Raw genomic sequence first — 22449 nt, forward strand, 5'->3', positions numbered from 1 at the left:
GTAGGGCAAATACCATTCATATATTTTTTTACTTTGCATAATACTCGGAAAATTTTGAAAATATAAAAAAAATGTGAGTAGTAGATCATTTCTTGTCTGCTCTGCTGTCCGTTAAGACGTTCTTGAATATTAGATAATCCGTTTATCTTATACTAAACGCACTTGACATACACCTAGTAAAACTTTTGACTTAAACGGCTTAAGGCAAACCACCCTTATAAGTCAAACTAGGTTATTGTAAGCTTTATGGTCCCGAACCGCAAGAATTATTACTGTCCATTGTTGCCATAATGGAGCTATAAAATTTTGCTATGTATATGTGAACTGAGTTAAGTATATAATAGCCACTTTGACTTATAAGGGTGATTTGGCTTAAGGCGCTTAAGTCATAAAAGTTTTACAAGGTGTATGTCAAGTGAGTTTAATATTAAAATAGACAATTTGCAAGAAAAACGATAGACCAGACAAACAGCATAATCTAGGTATTACACGGTACCTTAACATTAAAAAAATACTGTCCATATTTTTTTTTGGAAAGAGGGTCTTCCAGGTCTCGATAACCATGTCGGTTACTCAATCTAATCACGGTCACGAAAGACAACCGTTATCACTGTAGAATACCACAATGTTCGTACTGAGACCAGTACAACTTTTTACGTCGCCATGAGTTAATTCTAATGTAGTTTGAGTAATGAATTTGGCACTTTACGTTTCAGTCAAAATCAGAATTTGTTGTAAACGATTTCCGTCCATCATTAAATTAACCCAAATAAGTATTTTAGCGCTACGATAGGAACAAGAGTTATTTTGTTTTTTCTTAGAATTAACGTTATAGTTTTGAATTTGACTTATGTTTTAGTATTTAATGTGGTGATGATTAATTTTAATCGTTTGTGATGTACAGAAATGACAGGTAACATTGGAAGACTAAACGATTTGATTAATTTATAAGTCGAAACTATAGATATTTTGCGACCAACAGTTGCTAGCTAAGTTGTCGATAACAAATTCTAACAAATAGTAAATAGAAAATAAAACCTTCACGTAGCATTCATTATAGACAGTGTCTTGAACTGAGAAAATGGTGTATTTTATCTTATCATTTCCTGTTCTCTTGCTGTAGTAATTTGTGATGCAACTACAACGGTTCATAAAATAGACTTTTTGGAAAATCAGCTTATTTCAGTCTTATAAGTTCACTTTCGTCAAAAATTTTGAGCGAGAAGGGGAGAGATTCAGTTAAATTATTTGGTATCAATTTTCTACTGTTAAATGTTTGTTGTTCCGAGTTATAATTCAACTGAAGCCTTGATATATTTGGTCATTTGTCCAACGAAGAACTAAAATTGCTTGTCAAATCTGAGTCAGGTCCGTGGAGCAGCTCGCGATTTTTCGTTGCCGAATGCAGGTGCTAACGCGCAGACAGGGATAAAAAAGATTTCCACTTCTTAAAGTGAACAAGGATCTGTAGGAACAAAATATTGGTCGTCTGGAATGGCGGCGGGCAAGAGGGGCGGCAAACATGGGCCGTGGGGGCGGGCGGTGGCGGGTGGTTTTTTCAATTATAAACTCTATTTGGCTTAGCACAGATTGTTGTGTAATCAGTTTAGCTCGTTACGGGCCGCGAGCACTCGACAGTGAACCACAGCGAGGAACAATCTAACTAAAGCAAACCTAAACCTTAACTGGAGTAGAATGATTGCATTTTGGAACCGACAACTGCTTCGCTTTATTCTTACATCGTTATTCACAAATATTACTCATCATCGAATCTTCGTTCTGATGCGTTCTTGGCTCGAATTATGTCTTACTTAAAATTCCATCTTTATTTAAATTTCTTTTTCGCAAGTCTACGTGTAATTTGATCTATGAAACTGATGAAATTGAAATTTAAGTGTGCGACTTTAATAAGTTTCAGTATTGAAAATCTGAAAATCTTCAAGTAAACAAGCTAATTAGAATATAATTTTCATTATATATCGTTATGATCGATTTTGTTGGAAATGTAATCTTTGAGGTACGGCTATTTATTTTTCCCCAGCGCATATTTAATACTTAATCTTTTTTAAAAAACGCTTTTACAAAAATGAATAAAGGCATTTAGAAACGAACTGCTCATTAAATTTTATAATTTTTATTTACAAGGCAAAGCTTCTCGACAGACTGCACTTTTGTATTTGTATTCACTCGTTATAAGTATCCCTAAGAATTACTACTCTACCCGACGATTATTCAAAGAGAACTTTTAAATGACTTTTAATCCCAATACTTCAAATACGTGTTTCGCGTTCATGTCAAAGCCATATGTTGACAAAGAGAGATAACAACTGAATCAAAATAAAACCTTATATAAGCTCGTCTCAAATGTTGCATACGTGCGATTTTCCAGTGAATAACTCGTGTTTGTACGTATCCCGGTCTGTCACTACCATACCGTTTCCTAAACTCGTGTTTTAATTTATAAAGAATTTATAAAAAAATATTCGAAATTGCAAACGAGCCTGCGTTCTCGTATTCTATAACATGTAAAACCCCAACAAAATACAAAATTAAATATTCGTCAGGCTATATGTATATAGGTTGATAAGTAAAAATTCCATTAAGTTATCAAATTACTCGAACGATGTTGTACATTTCAAGCGAATTTTTTGCTAAGGAATGATTAGACACGCTTAACCTCATAAGTTCTCTTAAAATATATTTTAACGTTTTACGACAAACAACTGTTTTACAACGAAACCAGAAAGTTCTTTAAAACATAAATTTTTTCCTTCGCAGCAAAGTCTGTAATTGTGAATTCAGCACGCTTCTTACAAATTAAGGGTTGTTCGTAATAATAAACCGTTTTTTTTTCTTACAGTTCCGTATGGCACAAAAGAATGTGATGCTTAAAATAATGTTGTGATTAATTTAATAATTATGAAACATCTTACAAAATAAGGCTCATATTTTAGAACAATCTGAAATTATTTTTTACAGTTCTGTTGGCTGACATATATATAATTATATATATATACTATAATTCGTAGCCAAACTAACTAAATCAAATGTATGCAAGACAACCATAGATAATTTTTGGTTTGGAAAACATGTTTGTAAAAAAATTGGTCGTTTGTCATCGTTATTATTACATACGTCATTTAGCAGGATTTATTTCCTCAGTGGAGATAGATACGAGCTTGTATTTTCACGACGTTTTATCTTCGCCCTTTTTTACACTATAAGAGATTTGTTTGAGAATAAACTCAACTTTTACCAGATGTGTTCAGACGTGGACCGGCGCATCCGCCAAAAGTAACATTATGAACAACAATACATAATATTAATAATAATAATATGAATATTAATTACAACATAATAATAATAGTAACAATAATAATCTAGTTAATTTTCATATTGTTTATTGTAACTGAGTGTGCAATAGACATCTAGATTTTTGGAAAAAGAATTCAAATGTTTGCAAGATTTTACAGTTGACCTTAGAAACTACAAAACCGAGTGGTCTGAAATCTTTCACACGATTTAAGGTTGTCATAAACATAGTAAATCCATAATCAGAATTTACCTGTTCATCTCCTCCAAAAACTTTATGTCATCTTAAAATCTTGGAATCGTATTTAAAATGTTTACAATAGCATGATTGTGGTACATACATACATTCCTGGATACACTAATTTTTTTAGAACTGCTTATGCAAGAACATTAATGAATGAAATAGTTTGTTTTATTAATCAAATCAAAAACGATGTACTTCATTTTCCTGAAATTCTAGTGACATAATGCAATTGTCACTATTATACCACTGTACAAACATATTGAAACTGGTGTAGTGGTTCTTACTAAATAGTTCATGACGTCCTCATAAAATTTACCCATTAATTTAGAAATCGAACTACAAAATAACCTACAGTATATTCAGAAATTTTAATATCACCGTTTTTGTATCCATATAAACTATAACACTAAATCAAGATACATTTAAACGCTGCGATTTCTTAAAGCTGATTTTATATAGTGCTTAAAGAAACCAAGTTCAGTGTATTAATAACCATTGAGGAAAATTAACTAGCATTAGACTGTATACTCAAAATTAAATTTGTCACTGCTTTCAAAGATATCTGATTTTGTATGAATTTTGTATTATTTTAATTTTTAATTAAATTTTTAGGTCAATTACTTTCGGACTTGAGAAAGTTTACTTTAGATTGTGTAAGATATTTGACATAGTTTTAATTTTTTAGAATTTTAAATGTGTTGTCAGTTATAAACAAATGTTATACTGACACTGGTAACAGCAAGTTTTGGAATATATTTTTTTCATGCTTAATAGTTCGCTACTTGAAAAACAAATGTCAAATTTGAAATTAGAAAGGCGATTTTTATTAAAAGCTGGGTTATCATGGTATATTTAATAATGATAAATTAATAGAGATGTACCGACTGTAGGTCTGGTCGACTAACCGACTAGCCGATTGTTCGACCAGTAAAAACCGACTAGTCGGCCGACTGTTCGGCTTTGCTAAAACCGGTTTATAAATGCGACAGACAGTGTGTTTTTTTTATATTTTTCTGACTACCTTAAAAATTTGTTTATTTTAATAAAAGGAATAAATAAAGTTCCTTTGTTTTCCAAAAAATATGTTAAATTTGTTTGGATAATTTTAACAATTAATTTTTTTTAGTAACTCAGTACAAAAATAAAGAATAACACAATTTAGGGCCAGTTTATACAATATTTTAACTGAGATTAAGTTAATCGCGCATTTAATAAGGCCATTAGCGATGTCTGATTGGCGTAGAGTCGGTCACATGGTAGTTTAACGCGGGGTTAAAAATTAAATCGCAATTAAATATTTAATTGAGGTTCTGTAAACCGGGTTTAATTGTTTTACATACTATTTTAATTTTAATAAAAAAATCCGACCGATCGGCTGTTTAGCCGACCAGTCGCCGACTGCAGCCGACGATGAAAAACGGCCGAATAGTCGGCTTATCCGACCGGTCGGCCACTAGTCGGTACATCCCTATAAATTAATATTAAACAAATGCTTTGTTTACATAAACGAACTTTCATGCGTATATTTTATCATCATTATTAGATATGCACAAAATAAAATAGATTCTTATAAATGTATCTAATGCTAATTACAGAAAAATAATGAAAAGTGTCACGAATGTGGTATTTTCGACTAAATCTTTAGAACCCGAAAGGTCAACAGCAAATTTCCAGTAAAATTTCTCAGTGTGACGTCAGATCAGGGACGTACATGTTGCAGGTGTATCAACCAACTTACAAATTTCGATGTGAAATTTTTAAGAAAGTGCTGTTAACAGCTAATCATTCTTTGTTTCATCAAACAATATTATACTTATTAAGGGATATACCTTCTACAATAATCTGAAAATATTTCCGTTGAAACGACAACGTTGTTATCTGTATCATCTTCAATTTAGACTACAAATCTCTCATATTAAAACTATTTATTATAATCTGTAATATATGTCTGTAACCACATAGTGTACATAAAAAATCCTATCAGTCACAGAACTTGTTTTGACAAGACAATCTTCGTGTTAGAGCATCAAGAAATAATTTAAATAAATTTTATTTTAGTCTGACAAATAGATGAAAAAAGAATTATTAGTTGTTACAATTCTCTGTTTACATCAAGAAAAAATCGGTCTAAAGTTAATGAGACAGAATTTCCCTTACCCCTGAAGTACTTCAGGTATATTGCGGTATTTCGAAAAATTATAAAATAAAATTTCGGGAATTATATTTTTATGATAACCCCTATAAATTCAAATAAATATATACATATATGGTACTTTTTTACAGATAACAATATTTTGTGATGACGTCATCAACATTTTTGCAATACATATATAATTCGAATAGGTGCAGTGTAATATTAATAATAACAGTGCTGTATATAGATTGTCTCATTCATTAATTTGTTTGAGTTATCAACATGTATAAGTAATTCTAAAAAATATGAATGCACTGTTAAATGAGTTTCAAGATAAATTGCAAAACGTTGTCACATAATTTTGATTTTTCGTTCCAAAAAAAGTCTAAATCTAAAGACCAATTTATAAGTCACAACTGCAGAAATACCTTGTTTTATAAAATTTAAACCAGATTAGACAAATTTTGGTTAGCGTTTTGCCATTTATGCGATAATTATAACGTGCATATAAAATTTTACAACAATCGGTCTAATAGTTTCGGAGTTTTTTGTCAAATAAAAAACAACACAGACAGACAGACAGACAGATGCCAGACAAACGATTACAATACTTCTTTAGTTTAAGCTCGGGAAGCAAAAATACAAAATCTGCTCAGTCACTTCCAAAAAGGAAACATAAAGATGACTTAAAAGTGTCAAGTTAAAAAACATAAATTTGTGACGACTAATCCTAATCTTTTTTACTCTACAACTACAATTTTTTAAAAATAAAATTTAAACATTCCAGGACAATAAAAAAAAACGCCATGTGTATTAGATAAATGAATTTTAAATTTGTTTATAAAAAAAGTTAAATTACAGATCGTTGCTTGAAACGAAAATATTTATTTTATCAATGAGTACAATAAATAAGCGCCTCATGGGCGTGCCCGTACTTCATTGAAACCTTAAAATTTTTGTATAAACGTTTTTTATAAGCACATTTGGACAATATTCTATTAAGTATAGATTTTAATATTACGTAGCGTTAAAAAAATATGAGAGCGATTGAGACAAATACCATTTGTGATTAAATCAATAAAATATATTTTAGTACCTTTGCACTGTAAATTAGCTATCGTTATAATTAAACAATTTGTCGTTGGTATAATATACATTTTTGATGAAATTGTAGACAGAGAACTTTTAAAATAAGTCTGACGTCCCCGCAATTTCGTTAAAATAAGCAGTCAATTAAAATTAATGCTAAAATAGTAGTTATGTTTCATATTTAAGAGAATATTTTATTTTAGTTGGCTTTGTCATTGGTCAATTATTAAGGGTTGGTGGTTGTTCTCGTCTGTCAATTTAAACGTGAGTCTACCATTGGATAAAAGTGGAGGCTGAAGTGTAAACGCAACCCCAAAGCCACTGTTTAAGGCGGAGCTTGAAAAGGGTGATTTACAGTGTAGCAAATTTAGTCATTTCCTTCCTAAAACTCGCACGGGACACAACAAAATTTCTGTTCGGGTAATTACGCGATTTCTGTCATTCTCATGATAACTTTATAAGTAAGTATTCAGACTGATTGAGTGAAAATGACCGCGAGTTCATGAGATTTTTGATGTGGTGCGACTAGAAATGGACCCTTTGAAGCCGAGGTTGCCTCACTCACCTTCACCAGGACTGTCTTCACCGAAGAAAGACATGAACCCTAAGCCAAATCAAGTAAGTGGATTTTTTCAAACCATTATTGAGTTTACATCTGACGTTACAAGTTTCAGGTGGGAACCATTGTTCTCTATGGTATTCCCATTGTTTCTTTGGTCATAGAAAACCAAGAGAGGCTTTGTTTGGCGCAGATATCCAACACTCTGCTAAAGCAATTCAGCTACAACGAAATTCACAATCGTCGCGTTGCGCTAGGCAAGTTTTACTGATTTTCTTCACGTTTTATTTGAAGGCAGAAGAAAAAATATATTTATTTATATTCTAAACTTCCCAATTCAAAATTTTCGAAAATAAACCTGCACCATTGTTTAAATATTTTTTTAATTTTTCATAATTATATACATTTTTTTTACTAATTAATTAACGTAAGATGTAATTTCAATTAAAAATCCAAAAATCTAAATCACAGTTTTAAAAGTAGCATTGTGAAAATAAATGGCAATTTTGTAAAATATATAGTTTGAATATCTATATTTACTTTAAAACACTTGACTAATAAATCGAAGTTTGATGAAGTATTTGTCAAGAATTTTCATGACAATCGTTATTTAGCTTATTATGTTGTTAATTAGAAACATGAAAAAATATAAATTTCTTTTTTTTATGTAAACATTTATCCCTGTTATTGCGCTGACCAAAAAATATGAAACTGGTTAATTATTTTGTAAACTATGGACAAACTTTGTATGTTTTGTATTAATGTTTTTTATAGTAAATTTGTCATTTTTTAGCTGTAATTTCCGAAGTAGAAGCTAAAAATTATTTATTTATTTATTTAATTATTTGTTTATTTCCTCTAAAGAAAACTATGTTTGAAAGTAGTGTTCGAGAAAAAAAATGTCTGTCTTAAATCATATAACATACCTATTTTCCTATTTATGCATATTTTATTACTGTAATTTGAATATATGCGAACAATTTTTTATAGAATCCTACTTTACCAGCATTACGTTTCCTTTAATTTTGCGCCTGACAGTCAACATTAAAATTATTTCCCATCCCCTAGTAAATTAATCTTTTTTACATACTATTTTTTCAATTCATAAAACGAATCTCTTTAATTTTAAATTTGGAAAATTTGATATCATAACATATTATTAAATGCACGTTATCTTAGAAAACTATTTTTAATATTTTTTCGTTGTATTTTTAATTTAGCTCCAGAGTGCAGACTTCAGATTCTTGAAAACCACTAGAAAATTATGTTAAAATATGTATATATGTTTAGCTACGATAAACAATTGTAATAACGTGTGTACACTGTTGACATCCATCGTCATCGGTTTCCTTTAGGTAGAAGTAAAAAAATTATTTTTGAAACTTTTTCGGAAAATTCATTTTTATTTCATATACTTACCGGTCATTCTTGCTGTTTGCACTTATTAAACTTGGCTTAATAATTGTGTTTTCCAAAATCTACAATCTCAGTTATGTGAAAATGTGTATTTAAATTTCAGTGTCAAGCGTTACGCGAATCAAATGTTTCTATTGTTTCTAAGATATTTTTTAACTTAATGGTTCATCTAAACTCTCCTCCATTTTTAATAAATTAGACGCGTTATACTTCCTAGTCTATATTTAAAAAGTAATTGACAGATCCTTTAATGTGGCTCAAGAAAATGGTATCATAGCGTCGGCAGTGTGTTTCATTTTTCGGTGTTGTAGGGATCATAACACGTTTTAATTAGTGTCAATGGTTCTTCAAAAATTTCCAATCTAGTAAAAACAATTTACCGAGAGACGTTTTGATTTTTGTTTTATATTGTAACGAATCCGCATAGTATCTCCACATCAACGCAGACATAGATTTCAATTTGAAAATAATGTTTCTTGTGCAAATTCATCTTCAAAATAGACCTCTATAATTTTCGTTCACTTTTAGGTTGGCATCGGCATCGTCGTGTAATCTCCGATTTCTATCTAACACGCGTGAATCATCAAACTTCAACGTCAACATCTGGGGGAGGGGGGTGCTTTGAATATATACGTCGCAAAAAAATCCGTATACTTCTAACAGAGATTGAGTGGTCGTTTGATTTCTTGTATAAAAATGACATTACTTTGTGCTATATTTTGTAACTTTTTTGTTTTGATTAAAGCTCTTACTGATTTTTTGCAACCACAATGGGGTAAATTTCAGCACTGTAGACCAAAAACTCGACGATAACGAAGCGGTCAGTATGATTCGGTGGTGGAATTTTGTCTCGAATCTGGTTATAAAACTTTTGTCGTTGATTTCCTTCTTCCAGGCATAACCTGCGTGCAGTGTACCCCCGTTCAGCTGGAGATCCTCCGTCGGGCCGGTGCCATGCCCGTTTCTTCCCGTCGTTGCGGTATGATCACCCGTCGGGAAGCCGAACGTCTTTGCAAGAGCTTCCTCGGAGACAACGCTCCCCCGCGCCTCCCCGACGACTTCGCCTTCGCTGTGCACCACGAGTGCGCTTGGGGTTGCCGCGGCTCCTTCCTGCCTTCGCGTTACAACTCCTCCCGAGCCAAGTGCATCAAGTGTTCAGTGTGCGGATTGTTCTTTTCTCCGAACAAATTCATCTTCCACTCGCACAGGCTAAGCTCCAACGATAAGTACGTCCAGCCGGATGCCGCCAACTTCAACTCTTGGAGGCGGCACATGAAGCTGAGCGGCAGCCCCCCGGAGGAGGTGATCCACGCGTGGGAGGACGTTAAAGCTATGTTCAATGGGGGTACGAGGAAGCGCCTTTTGGCCTCGAATGTGGTGCGTCCACCGAAGCAGACGAAGGTGGAAGCGCAACCGCAGCCGATCGTTCCTTCGCCCAGGATACCGAATTGCCAGGATATTGCGTTGCCGATTTCGAGGGTGGCGATGGATTTTATTTACCACAAGCCGTTGGCGTTTTCGTCGTACTCGACGTTTCCATGGCTGAAGAGGAATTCCATTCTGTTTCCGCACGAGAGTCCCTTTTTTCCGATTGATAAGAATTACCAGTCGGCTTTCAAGCCGGTTCAACCGGTGGGCGAGAGAACCGTGCCACAAAAGGAGGAGGAGAGCGACGATGAAGTCGATATTGAAACGACGGACGAGAAGAGTGACACCAATGCCTGGAACTTGAAGGAAGAGAAGGTAGGAAAATTTTTTCTTCGTAAGAATCGGTTATTTAACAACTGAATAAATTGCTCTAATGTAAAATTTTTCGTTATAAATATTGAAACAGTTTGTCTTTGTGTTTTTACATTGCGATATCGGGCATAAAAAGGCTTCCGCTTGTGGATTATTAAATGCATTTACTTGCCCAAGGGAATTGTTCTTGAATATTGAGTATTTGGATGTACTTAAAAAGAAAATATATCAGTGTTCCTAATTTTTTGGCATTTTTGTTGTGCTATTTTCGTATTTTCCAGGTCGCATTATTTACATGTTGTGGTCTTAAATAGTAAAAATTTTGATCTAAAAATTCAAAATCGGTCCATCTTTTGAGGTTATTTTTAAATTGTTTAATGTGTCTTAAATCGATATAACTATAATTGTAGATGAAAGCTTAAGAGAGCGTAGAGTTTGGTAAATATTTTATGTCTCGATCACGTATAAATAGACTGTACAGGGTGTGTTGATGTGTACACCCTTTCCCTCGATTAATGTGTTGGTCTTTTTAATCAAATGTAACATAATACTAAAGTGTTTATGTTTAACGCACACAGCGCAACCTTTCAAAATGATTAAATGTAAACACCTCATGACGCTTGTGTTTTCCGAAATTAAATTTGAATTATTTATTCGAATATCTGTAAGTATCCCCTAAATTAATATTTAAATAATCACTCGACGAAGCGTAAATACAATTAAAGGATTATGTACACTTCGAAGTCGACGGAGTTCAATTCTCTCCTTAGAAAATCGGGATATGAAAAGACGAAAAGGCTCACGATTAGACGTACAAAAATTTTGACGACAATATCGACATTTCTGCTTTGATTAAAAGAGAAGATCGTATTTATTATCCAGGCACGATCTAATTATGAGGAAGTTATACATGTATAGCAATAATTAAAGTGAATGTGGCTATTGAATACGTTGAACGATAGGCGTGTAACGAAATATTTAGATTATATCAGCGGTCGATCAATTTGAATTATATATGACAGTCACATAAGCGTTTTATTGTTACGATTTATCCGTATCACGAATCCATTTCAACCGCCAGCTCTAAGCAAATATTATATTTACACATATTTAATGTTGTTAATAATCTCTTCAAGCATTTGTTTCACGTGCTGAATTCAAACGAAAACATTGATGCAAATTTTTTATTAGAAGTTATTTTCGTTCGTTTTTCTGTTCATCCACTAAACGGCGCGGTCAGTAGGATTTCGATAACCGTAAAAAAATGTTATGTGCAAAATCTTGTCGTGCGTGTTTCGCCATCGACAATAAACAAAGTAATCTATTTAACAATTAAGTGTCTCGACTGGAACGAGCGTTGTCTAAAACTCCACTTTTGCATAATTACGAGTAAAACAAATAAAACGAATTAACTTTTTGTGCGCTCATTTAATATTCATTGGACGTATTTAGCACTACAGGGTTGTTCCCCTCTTTTTGTGATTCCGTTGTCCTCATTAAAAACTTAGGTTACCATCTACTTAAGATTGCATTCTTCAATTCAAATTAAATCCGTGTACTTTCTTTAAAATGAATGAATAATTATATCTCGGGAATTTATTTAAAGTGACATTGTGAAAAAGTTGCTAGTTTAAAATTTAAAGTGGAAGAGATTTGTAAAATTGAAAAAGTAATGTAATACACCATTAGTTGCGACACTAATAAAATAAATACACATTCCAAGTTAAATGAGTTCTTGTTCTTGAGGGAGTTCGCAACAAGCGAACAAATGTGTCCCACCGGAAACATACAAACAGTCGATACCAACGCTGATTTTGTACATGATTGCTTTTTTATATCACAAGCAAGACACGTACACTTCAAGATAACAGGCTCATTCCGAAACAACTTAAATGTTTGTCTTGCCTCGTTTCCCCTAAAAATAATGACAGCAGATTTCATATTATCAAAATACAACATCTAACGCCAAGACGCTTTCGTACTTAAACTAACCAAGAGAGTAGATACGAGTTCTGGCTCAACGAGCAATCGTGCAGATTTTGTTTTTAATTCCAACAAAATTTGCATTTTTTTAAATAAAAAACTACAACATTTTTGGTCATATTTTGCTCAATTTCAACTTTTTTTTAATATAAAAATTTGATGAAGAACTGGATACTGAAATTTCGACTGGTCTTACAAAAAGTGTTAAAATGCATATAATTTAAATCCTTACCTTATTGTGGGATATAGAAAAAAATACAAAAGTTTAGCGATATTTGATTTGATTTAGATATTGTTATTAATTATAGAAAATTATATAATGTATCTTCATTTAACATTAAGGCAATGTTCCACGCCTCGAATCACTGCTTGCATCGCTCGATCCATTATTGTCATTGGCTCATTGGATAAAAAGTTATAAGAACTAATAGCAATAATACACAATAATATAAGTTGTAAAATGTGAGTTGCATTTAAATTATTTGAATACTGTATTAACAACTGTTAAAAACTGTAAAGCAACTTTTTGAAAATGTTCTTACTTTAATTGTAACCGGCCTCTTAATGATAATATGAATGCAGATTCATATTATAAAATTAATAAAAGAGCAATTTTTCATTCTTCATTTTGACACTTGAAGTTTGCCGGTGGCATTTTTCTACATCTACGCTATATTGTCCTGCAAATTGTTATCATACGTTTCGATACCTGAATGGGCGTAGAGGATAAATTGTTCAGTTAACGTAACAATTATGAATTTTGTGGTTATCTCCACATGAACGGTTCATTCTGTTGCCTTCGCCAATTTGCAAGAATATGTTTTCAAAAGTGATCATTTTCTTTAGTTTTTCAATATAAATCTATGCTAAAACTGACGAAATTCCTCCAGACTTTTAAGGAAGAAGACAAATTTTAGTTATTTTAATGTTACAATTACCTTATGAAGACATAAAATTAAAGATGCGCTTTTTTAACCGTGTACACATTAAAGTTTTCTTCTCATTTGAAAGTTCAGAAAAGATGAATAATAATAATAGTTATCTGCACATTGAACAGTTGTTATTATACGTTTCTAGCTATTTATGTAAACAGTATTTGCAAAATATGTGACCACATATCGTCAGTAATACAAATCAACTTCTTCATTAATTAATATACAGCGTGTTATTGAAAGGTACGTACAAAATAAAATCGGCAATTGGTCTCGAAGTATGGGTGCTAAAATAAAAAAAAGTTAAGGTAAAAGTGTTCTCATTTTAGAGATAAAAATTATTCAAATTTATGTCCAAATTCGTTGTACGCCTCTGATAAAATGCTCATCTTTCGTTTCTATAGCAACAAAAGGGCCTCTTATTTTTTTTATTATTGTTACAGTTGCTAGGATTTACTACAATAAATTAATTTTACCTATTTATGCTTCAGTAGCGCCTAAAAAGGTTGGATAGGGGTTAATTTTCCCCTTTTAATTTTGATAACACAAAATAAGTTTTTCAAGCTTCTTAGACTTCGCGAAGAACTGTCAATTTTGTTGTACGTACCTTTCAATAACACCCTGTATATGATTGAAATATTTGTTCTATATATTTTTTTAGATACGTTTTCCTTGATCAATAATGCATCAAAATCAAGTTTATTTTGAAAGTTTTCAAATGTTTAATTTTTCCAAAATATGTACTGTCCTTGTCAAGATTTTCTTGGAATTTCTTATAAAATCTTCAGAGAATTTCTAATGTCTCGACATTCAATTAACTTTTTTTAATTTAACAAATATTGTTTCAAAACTATTTTGTTTAATTTAAGAACAAATGTCAAAGAAATGGATTCTCTTTGAGCGACTAGTTTTAAAAAATTGGTCGAAACTTGTTTCGACAGAACTTCCCTCGCTCCTGAAGTATAATGAAACATATCCAGCATTTTCGAAAAATTATAAAATTTGATTTTGCGAATTTTATATTTTTGAGAACCCCTATAGTGGTATTATTCCCTCCCCCCCACCCACCTACCCACCAAATTTGGGGAAAAATGGAGTGAGCCGTTCTTAATTTAATCAATAATATAAAATCCAAATCACAAGTATAGACTCATCATATTTTGCACAAATTAGATAGTATTTTTTCGGCGGAATTATGATATGACGTCATCAATTTTTTGGAGCGGATAAAGAGATATATTTTGATTGAAAATTTACCATGCCTGCAGTTACTTCAAAACGTCTGCAAGATTTCAAGGCATTCGGTTTTGCAGTTCTTAATTTAATCAATAAAATAAATTCACCCATTAATTTTTTTGAGTCACCCTGTATATGAAAATACAAAAAATATGAACCTAATGATAAATTACAAATACAGACTCATCATATTTTATACAATTTATAAGTAAATATATTTTGATTAAAAATTTATCATGCTTATAAGTTTAAAACATCTGCAAGATTTCAAAGCATTCGGTTTTGCAGATTCCAAATTAAATTCCAAAATGTTGTTTCATAATTTTAATAACAATAATAATAATAATACTTTATTCCCAACAGGTTACAAGGACAAAAAATTAACAATAATTATGAAGTAGTGCAGTAAATACAAAGAAAAAGGAAAAGAAAAAATATATATATATGTATAAAATATTAACTAAAATAAAATTAAGTAAAAATAAGTCACAAGTGAAAACTTAAGCCAAAAACGCAACTATTAATTCATGGTTCAACTACAATATTATCATCGCAGCAAAAACAAAGTAAATTACTTATTACAGGAGACTTTATAAATAACAGTACCTAAACTATCAGCATTTATGTCGCAAAATTTAGATAAATGATTAAATAGTAACACATGAGAATTATAGATGATCTACATAACACATTTGTTCTGGTTGCTACTGAGTAAAATGTTAAAAACTGTCGAGAATGAACACGAGGTACAATGAAACGAATTTTATCTAAGAGAATTATACAGTCTATTTTGTTATTAACTAACTTATGTAAAAAGCTGATTGTATGAATAATACGCCTAATTTCTAAGAAAACAAAGTTGAAGTGATTTAACAGTTGTAAGTGATCACACCCTCTGTGAGAATATACCCCAGATGAACGATATGACAAAAATTTCAGGAACTTACGTTGGACGGATTCTATATTTTTTATATGAATTTCGTAAATTGGAAACCATATTAGTACTCCGTATTCAAGTTGAGATCTAACTAATGAGTAATACCGATTGCAAAGAGTAAAGATGTTGAGAAAATCATTACAGTTTCTGTAAATTAAACCATACATCCTGTAAGCTTTTGACACTATTTCTGTCATATGGTCATTAAACATTAGCCTATCGTCAAAGGTGATTCCAAGGTCTTTATACTTTTCTCCACGATTTAGAGTAACTGCATCGATATTATAATTGAAGATAATAGGTTCCTGTTTTTTAGTATACGAAACTACAAAACATTTCTTTTTCTTTAGTGATAAACGATTAGTGTAGCACCACTCAACTACAGTATTAATGTTGGTTTGAAGAATCCTACAATCATCAATAGTGTTAATTCCAAAAAACAATTTCAAGTCATCTGCAAATAACTTTTCAGAAGATATATGTTCAACAATGTCTTTAATAAACAGTAAGAACAAAAGTGGTCCCAAATTAGATCCCTGAGGAACTCCACATGTCGGCGAATACATTTCTGAATAGAAGTTACGATATCGTACTCTATCAATAAGATACGACTTGAATAGTTTAAGTAATGACTCAGAGAAACCAAATTGGCGCAGTTTGTCTAGGAGAATAAAGTAATCGATCTGGTCGAAGGCCTTAGAAAGGTCTATATATATCGCGTCCACTTGACTTCTACTATCGATTAACTGAGATACGTATTGGGAAAAACAAGCCAGATTCGTCACAGTCGACCTCTTCTCAACGAAACCATGTTGGTACGGTGTTATAAAAGATTTCACAGATGAATAAATTTGCTTATACATTACTGATTCAAATGTCTTCACAAAATTACATAATAAACTTATGGACCGTAGTTCTTTATCCCCAGACTTAAATATGGGAGAAATGCAGGATTTTTTCCAAAGTTCTGGTACTTGACAATCTTTGAGAATAAGACAAAGATATCTCCACAGTCCTTGAGTAGAAAGCTGGGAATGCCATCAGGACCGGATGTAAATGTGTTTTTACAGTTTTTTAAGGCCAAAAGAATATCTTTTTCAGACAGTGAAGTGATAGCAACTGAAAGCTGAGCTTCTGTTTCATTCGTAGTGCAAAAAGGAACTAAACAATCGGACTTTATGTAATTTTGATTTTTTTTCCGAAAATCTGGACGTCTCGGGTAAATAATAACTCAATACCGAGTCATAAACTACATGTGTAGGACTGTTATTTTATACAATTTGAAACCCATTTACTACGTACAATTCTCAAGTGACGTCATCACATTATCGGTGGGGATGATTAGACAAATTTTGGTTAATGTTTTATCATCTACATTTCTAATATAAATACAAAATTTCACAACAATCAGCCCAGTACTTTCGGAGATTATCTATCTAATAAAAATCCGGGGCGGCAGACAGACGGACAGACGGACAGACAGACAGACAGACAGACAGACAGACAAACGGAAACTGGAGGCCTATTTCTTCGTACTCTAGGGGTCACTAAAGGTTGAGAAAACGTAAAAGTATAGAGTCGGCCGACGGATTCGCCTACGGTCGGGAAGTAAAACCAAGTTAAAATGAAAATTTTGGTAAAATACTAATTAGTCCTGAACAACAAAAGGACTCGACCAGAATTGAAAATCTAAAGTCGAACCTTTAAAATACCTGTTTTATTCTTTGTGGATTTTTGGTAATGAATTTCGGAAAATACTTATTACATTAGAAGACTTATTACACAATTTTCATTTATTTCTTCCACATGTGTATTTATAACCTTTTTGTGTATCTATAGATATTCACCGTCACGTTAGATTATTTGAACAAACAATTGTACATAAATAGTCGTCATGCTCTTGTTTGCTTGTTGACGATTGTGGAATGTATTACAACTGCGACATATAAGAATCAATTCGGTAGATGTTTTTATGCAAAAAAATCTTTTTATGTATTATCGATCTGTTGGTTGTGGGTGAGTTCGTAAAAATATAATAACATCTTATTATTAGGGTGTTTGTGAATGGTGCAAATCCCCCACGAGGAAGCGTATTTTAAGTCTTCTCATATTTAACTATAAACAAGTTAAATGGTTTCCTGGAACATTTCTGAAATGTCAAGAGTTGACCTTTTTTCAGCACCCCGCGAAAATTAAAGTAGGCGTCATTCAAGCCTGAAATTAACTGAAACTTAACATGGCCATATCCATTAGTCGTTGAAAATAGATTTAGTCTATTGTAATGAATCCGATGGAAACAAGTTATTTGAGTGTTTGACAAACGAAGAGGAGCTGCGTATTTTCATTTGACTTTTATTTAACAAAGTTTATAGGATATTTAAGTCAATGTGACATTTGCGAAGCGAATGGGCTATTTTTTTAAATTACTTTACTAAATCGCTGCACGGAAATATTACAGCAAAGCAGAAACGTCAACCGAGCGCGACTCGCTAAAATTGTTTCGGGATTTTATTCAAGACCTAACATTTTCTTTTTCATAACAAAATCCATTTGAAATTAATCAATTTAGGTTAATTTCTAAGCCTCTGGTTTACTCCAAGTCACACAGTACAGACCGTATTCTGTGAAGTAGCTATAATACAATATTCGTAATCCCCCCATGACTGTAACTGTAATACCTTTGGGAGAATCCTCTGCGTTACCATGTTCACTAAGCGTACGAACCCTAATTCAAGTTATTATTGCATCTACAAAAACTTTTTATAAACGCTAGCGTGCCAGACAGATTTTAATCACGTGACGATATGTTTCCAAGCAATTATAAAGATTATTTTGAAAACGCACCTTGTATAAATTCTTTAGATGGGGACAGTAATGACACTAATTAAATTAAACGTCGATATGTTACGTATAATCTTTTAATTAAAGTGATTATGTTTAGTAATCCATTACAAGCGTCGAGCTTATGCGGTTGTTTTAATATAGATTTGATCCACGCCGAAAGCTCATATTACTCTGTTTGAAGATACATTATCAAATTAGATCTTAGCTTTTTTACTAATAGGTACTTAAAACAAATCAAAATGTAGCTTTGACTTCCTACTTATACATATTAGTTACGCAAACATTGACAGTAATTACAATTTAAATATTTTTTATTTTTACGCATTTTTTAATAAATAATACCAAAAACCAAATTCGATCGTCCTCAAATGTCTCGAAAGCCGTAAATGAAATGCAATGTAAGCACGTTTATATCATTTTCGTGCTATTGATTAAAACAAGTATATCTGGAGAGCAACACACTAACCCATTGTTGAAAGTTTTTTATTATTCGTTTGGAATTGATTAGCGTGACAGATAATGCATAATTGAAAATATTCATAACAGAATTTCATGTTAATACGCTCGGAATCGTAATAATAGGTAACATTTGTACAAGTTTTTGATTTTTATAGCTGTCTGGCTAATGATGGCGTTTTTCAATCACCGACTGTTTTTATTATCACTTTGAAACGAAACCATATTTTCGTTAGATGTTTTAACAAACTTTTCCATTTTTTTTGATCCCCGTCTCAAATGTCTATATACAGACATCATTACATGCTTTTTTAATGACCAGTTTGCAATGTGTCAAAATATGAAATGTGCCTAATGGAGTTATTTTGACGGTGTCTAACTTACCTACCACTTGGAAAATAAAAACACACTCTAAGTTAGGGAAAATAGTAATCTATTTATTTAAATATTTTAAGAGCAAAACTTATCTTTAAAATCGGGCTCTGTTAAATCACTTCTATCGTTGATTTACCAGCTGATCAACAGTTCGCACTTACTTCACTCTTATTTAAGCTTTGTGTTTAATTAATCACTAGAATGCCAACAAAAGTAATACAAGTTTTCTTTCTTGATGTTTTACATTGATCCATTTAATTCAAGCAAAAAATCATCATCTGCGTGTAAATATGATATTATCGTTTGTTGTATTTAAAAAGTTACGATAGAACTAGCGTAATTTCTAAAAGCGTTTTTTTGTATTCCCTTTTTACCCTTTTTTATTTTCTGTTCCTGGTCGTTTAGAAATTTTTGTATTTAATGCGTTTTGGGATCGCTTTTATAATAGATGAGGGTGTGGATATGAATGGATCTTCGCAGGAGATGTATAAAGTATTAACCGAGTTCGTAGGGGTTAATCGTTGTATTTTTGTGTTTGGTGCCAGGAGCAACGTCAGTTTGAACTTTGTATGCATTCTGTAAATTCAATACTAGTATTGTCTATATCCGAGTGGAATATTTAAATATTCATGCGGCTATAGAAGCAGAGTAATTTTAATCTATTGTTAAGTTAAACAAACGCTGGAGCTCATTGTGAAATCGTATTCATTATAATAGCTTTTAATTTACTTGTAAGAACTGTATTATCTCCTATGTTTGCGAATTCTTTACATAGCATTTGCATGTATCTATACAATTAAGAATCGTAAACCTCCACATTTACACAGAGTTTTAGTCTTTCGTCGTAGGTACTCAAGGGACTTCCAGTCCTTCTTTACAACTCGTTGACGAGATTTGTATGTTTTATCTCACATTTTAAAACAGATTCCAAAATCGAAAAAAAAAACAGCTAAAATATTGTTAAATATAACTAAATTCAAAATTGTCATTAAAAGAAAAAAGCGAAAAGTTGAAATTCTTTTAGCTAGATAAAATCATCATTTTTTAGAACAAAAAACGCTAAATAGAAATTCGTCTAGTCATCCCTCCAAAACTTCACTTTTTACTCTGCTTCGCAACTGCTCCAAATGGAAGGGTGGTACTTACTTTTACGTCGAACTTTTAATTGGGTTAACAGCTTGCATTTTAAATCTTCGGAAGTTTGTGGTTTTTAAAATTCACCTGCCGATTCACATTGATTAAGCGATTTTAAAGCATACCCATGGGGGTTTCCCGAATTAAAATTTACGATTTTTGTAGAACACACCGAGCGAAACCTTCACAAACTCGGAAATGAATAACGAAATTGTACCACCGCCAGCACGAGACGATATGTCTACGATTTCTCAACGAATTTGGAATTTGTCAAGGCTTTCTTTTGATGGCAGCGATAGAACGAATTTTCTCTATCGACAAGATTTGCACCGACATTTCGTCATAGACTCAGGTAGGATGAATACAAAAATGCATGTTTCCAACTACTTGAATAGATTTAGTGTATACTGAACTGAACCCCAGGCTTTTCAACCGAATATTGCAGTATTTAATGCGTTGTTGAATGGAGAGGTGTAAGTTAACTTCACAGCGTATTCATTAAACGGATTTCCGTTAATTACTAAAGTGTAATCAAATCGTGTAAGCACACACTTTACATGAATAAAGCTTTAAATCAATTGGTATATAAATCCATGGCAACAGATATTTAAATATCCTTATGCTAGTGGAGCTTTACAACTTGTCTTCCTCTAAGAACTGACTCGATTCATTTCATTTCGTTAATTTACTCCATTAAGCGCGGCGTTTCTACTATTCCGGTCTTTTGTGGCGAGTTTTAACTTGTTTTTTTTTCAGATGACACGAATCCCATTATTCGGAATTCCGTTGGAGTCACAATAGGAATGAAACCAAATGTGGATTGTTCAACTTGCATTAATCACAATACGATTTATCCCAGTCCTGAAAATAATAATAAAATTACTTAATTTATAGGGGCGAATAGTTAATAAAAGTGCAATATTCAAGTGTTACCACTGGTTTTCATTTAGCTTACCGTCTTTTGTTTAATTTACAAAAATAATCTCTATTATTAAATCAACTACGAAGAAGAAAGAGATGGAGCGATAAGTTTTTAGTAAAACTTGTAAGTATATAGCCAGTTCAGTTAGACTACTGTATACCATGTATTCACTTAACAGCTGAACATGTTAGTTTACCATGAAATGTGATTTCTAGGTTTACAATTTTTTTTTTGTAAACTTAGGTCTGATCCAAATGTAGATACATATTTATAAAATTCTTTATGGATTATTTATGGAGTTTTGATGTTTTATTATTCTGTTACAAGTTTTTTTTTTTGTTGTAATTGTCATATTGTATAGTAAGTTAATATTAAAATTGAAGTAATAATAATTGTAAAGTATTTACTTGTAAAGCTAGAATATTTTGTCAATAGAGAGTTACCTACCCATATTTAAGGATATTAGATCATTTTGGAAAATTAGCACCAGATTTCCATATTTTGTCAAACAGGTATTTGAAACTTATAATTATGCATGCCCGACTGTATTTAACACAATAAACAGATATTTGAACGAACATTGTCTTTTAATTGTTTAAAATAATCTTCACTGACCGGCAAAAAAAAACAGCCACCCTGAAATGTTTCGCAAAACCACTTTAAATATTACTCCTATATTTTAACTAGTGATTGTATTTATTTCTCTTTTTCAGTTAATCGCTATTTAAATTAATAATTTTTAAAGCGATTTTGTGAAACATTTCAGAGTGGCCGTTTTTTGCCGGATATATGAATTATGATAAACGTAAGATTATTTATATACCTATTTAGTTCGCAAACGTTATTTTCATCATTTTAAAATAATGAAAGATCCATAGTATTCAGAATAATTGTGTTTACGTAATAATTAATCCAAGCATAATTTAACTTCAGGTTACCACAAATGTTCGTAAAATCTAGCAAGAAAAATACCATTCCGGTTTTTTTTTCAATACCATTCATGTGAACTGCCGTTAATATTTAATTTCGTGGTTTAGAGATAATGTATGTGACATTTATTATTTAATTTATAATACTACCTTTATTTTACCTGTACATTTTTATTCGATAATATTTCCAACGTAATTATTTATTAA

The 22449-nt window shown here is 31.8% G+C and overlaps 1 protein-coding gene across 1 annotated transcript; it reads left to right on the forward strand.

Moving 5' to 3' along the window:
- Nucleotides 1-7310: 7310 nt before the first annotated feature.
- Nucleotides 7311-21556, forward strand: LOC135131167 (SKI family transcriptional corepressor 1 homolog-B). Its single transcript, XM_064058750.1, has 5 exons — nt 7311-7397; nt 7454-7595; nt 9650-10497; nt 20557-20743; nt 21148-21556. The coding sequence occupies exons 1-5, from the start codon at nt 7311-7313 to the stop codon at nt 21276-21278; spliced, it is 1395 nt and encodes a 464-aa protein (XP_063914820.1). The 3' UTR covers nt 21279-21556.
- Nucleotides 21557-22449: the final 893 nt, after the last annotated feature.

This window comes from Zophobas morio, unplaced genomic scaffold (genome assembly GCF_036711695.1).
Source record: "Zophobas morio isolate AGI-343-1 ecotype UQ-CSIRO unplaced genomic scaffold, CSIRO_AGI_Zmor_V1 ptg000019l, whole genome shotgun sequence".
NCBI lineage: Eukaryota > Metazoa > Arthropoda > Insecta > Coleoptera > Tenebrionidae > Zophobas > Zophobas morio.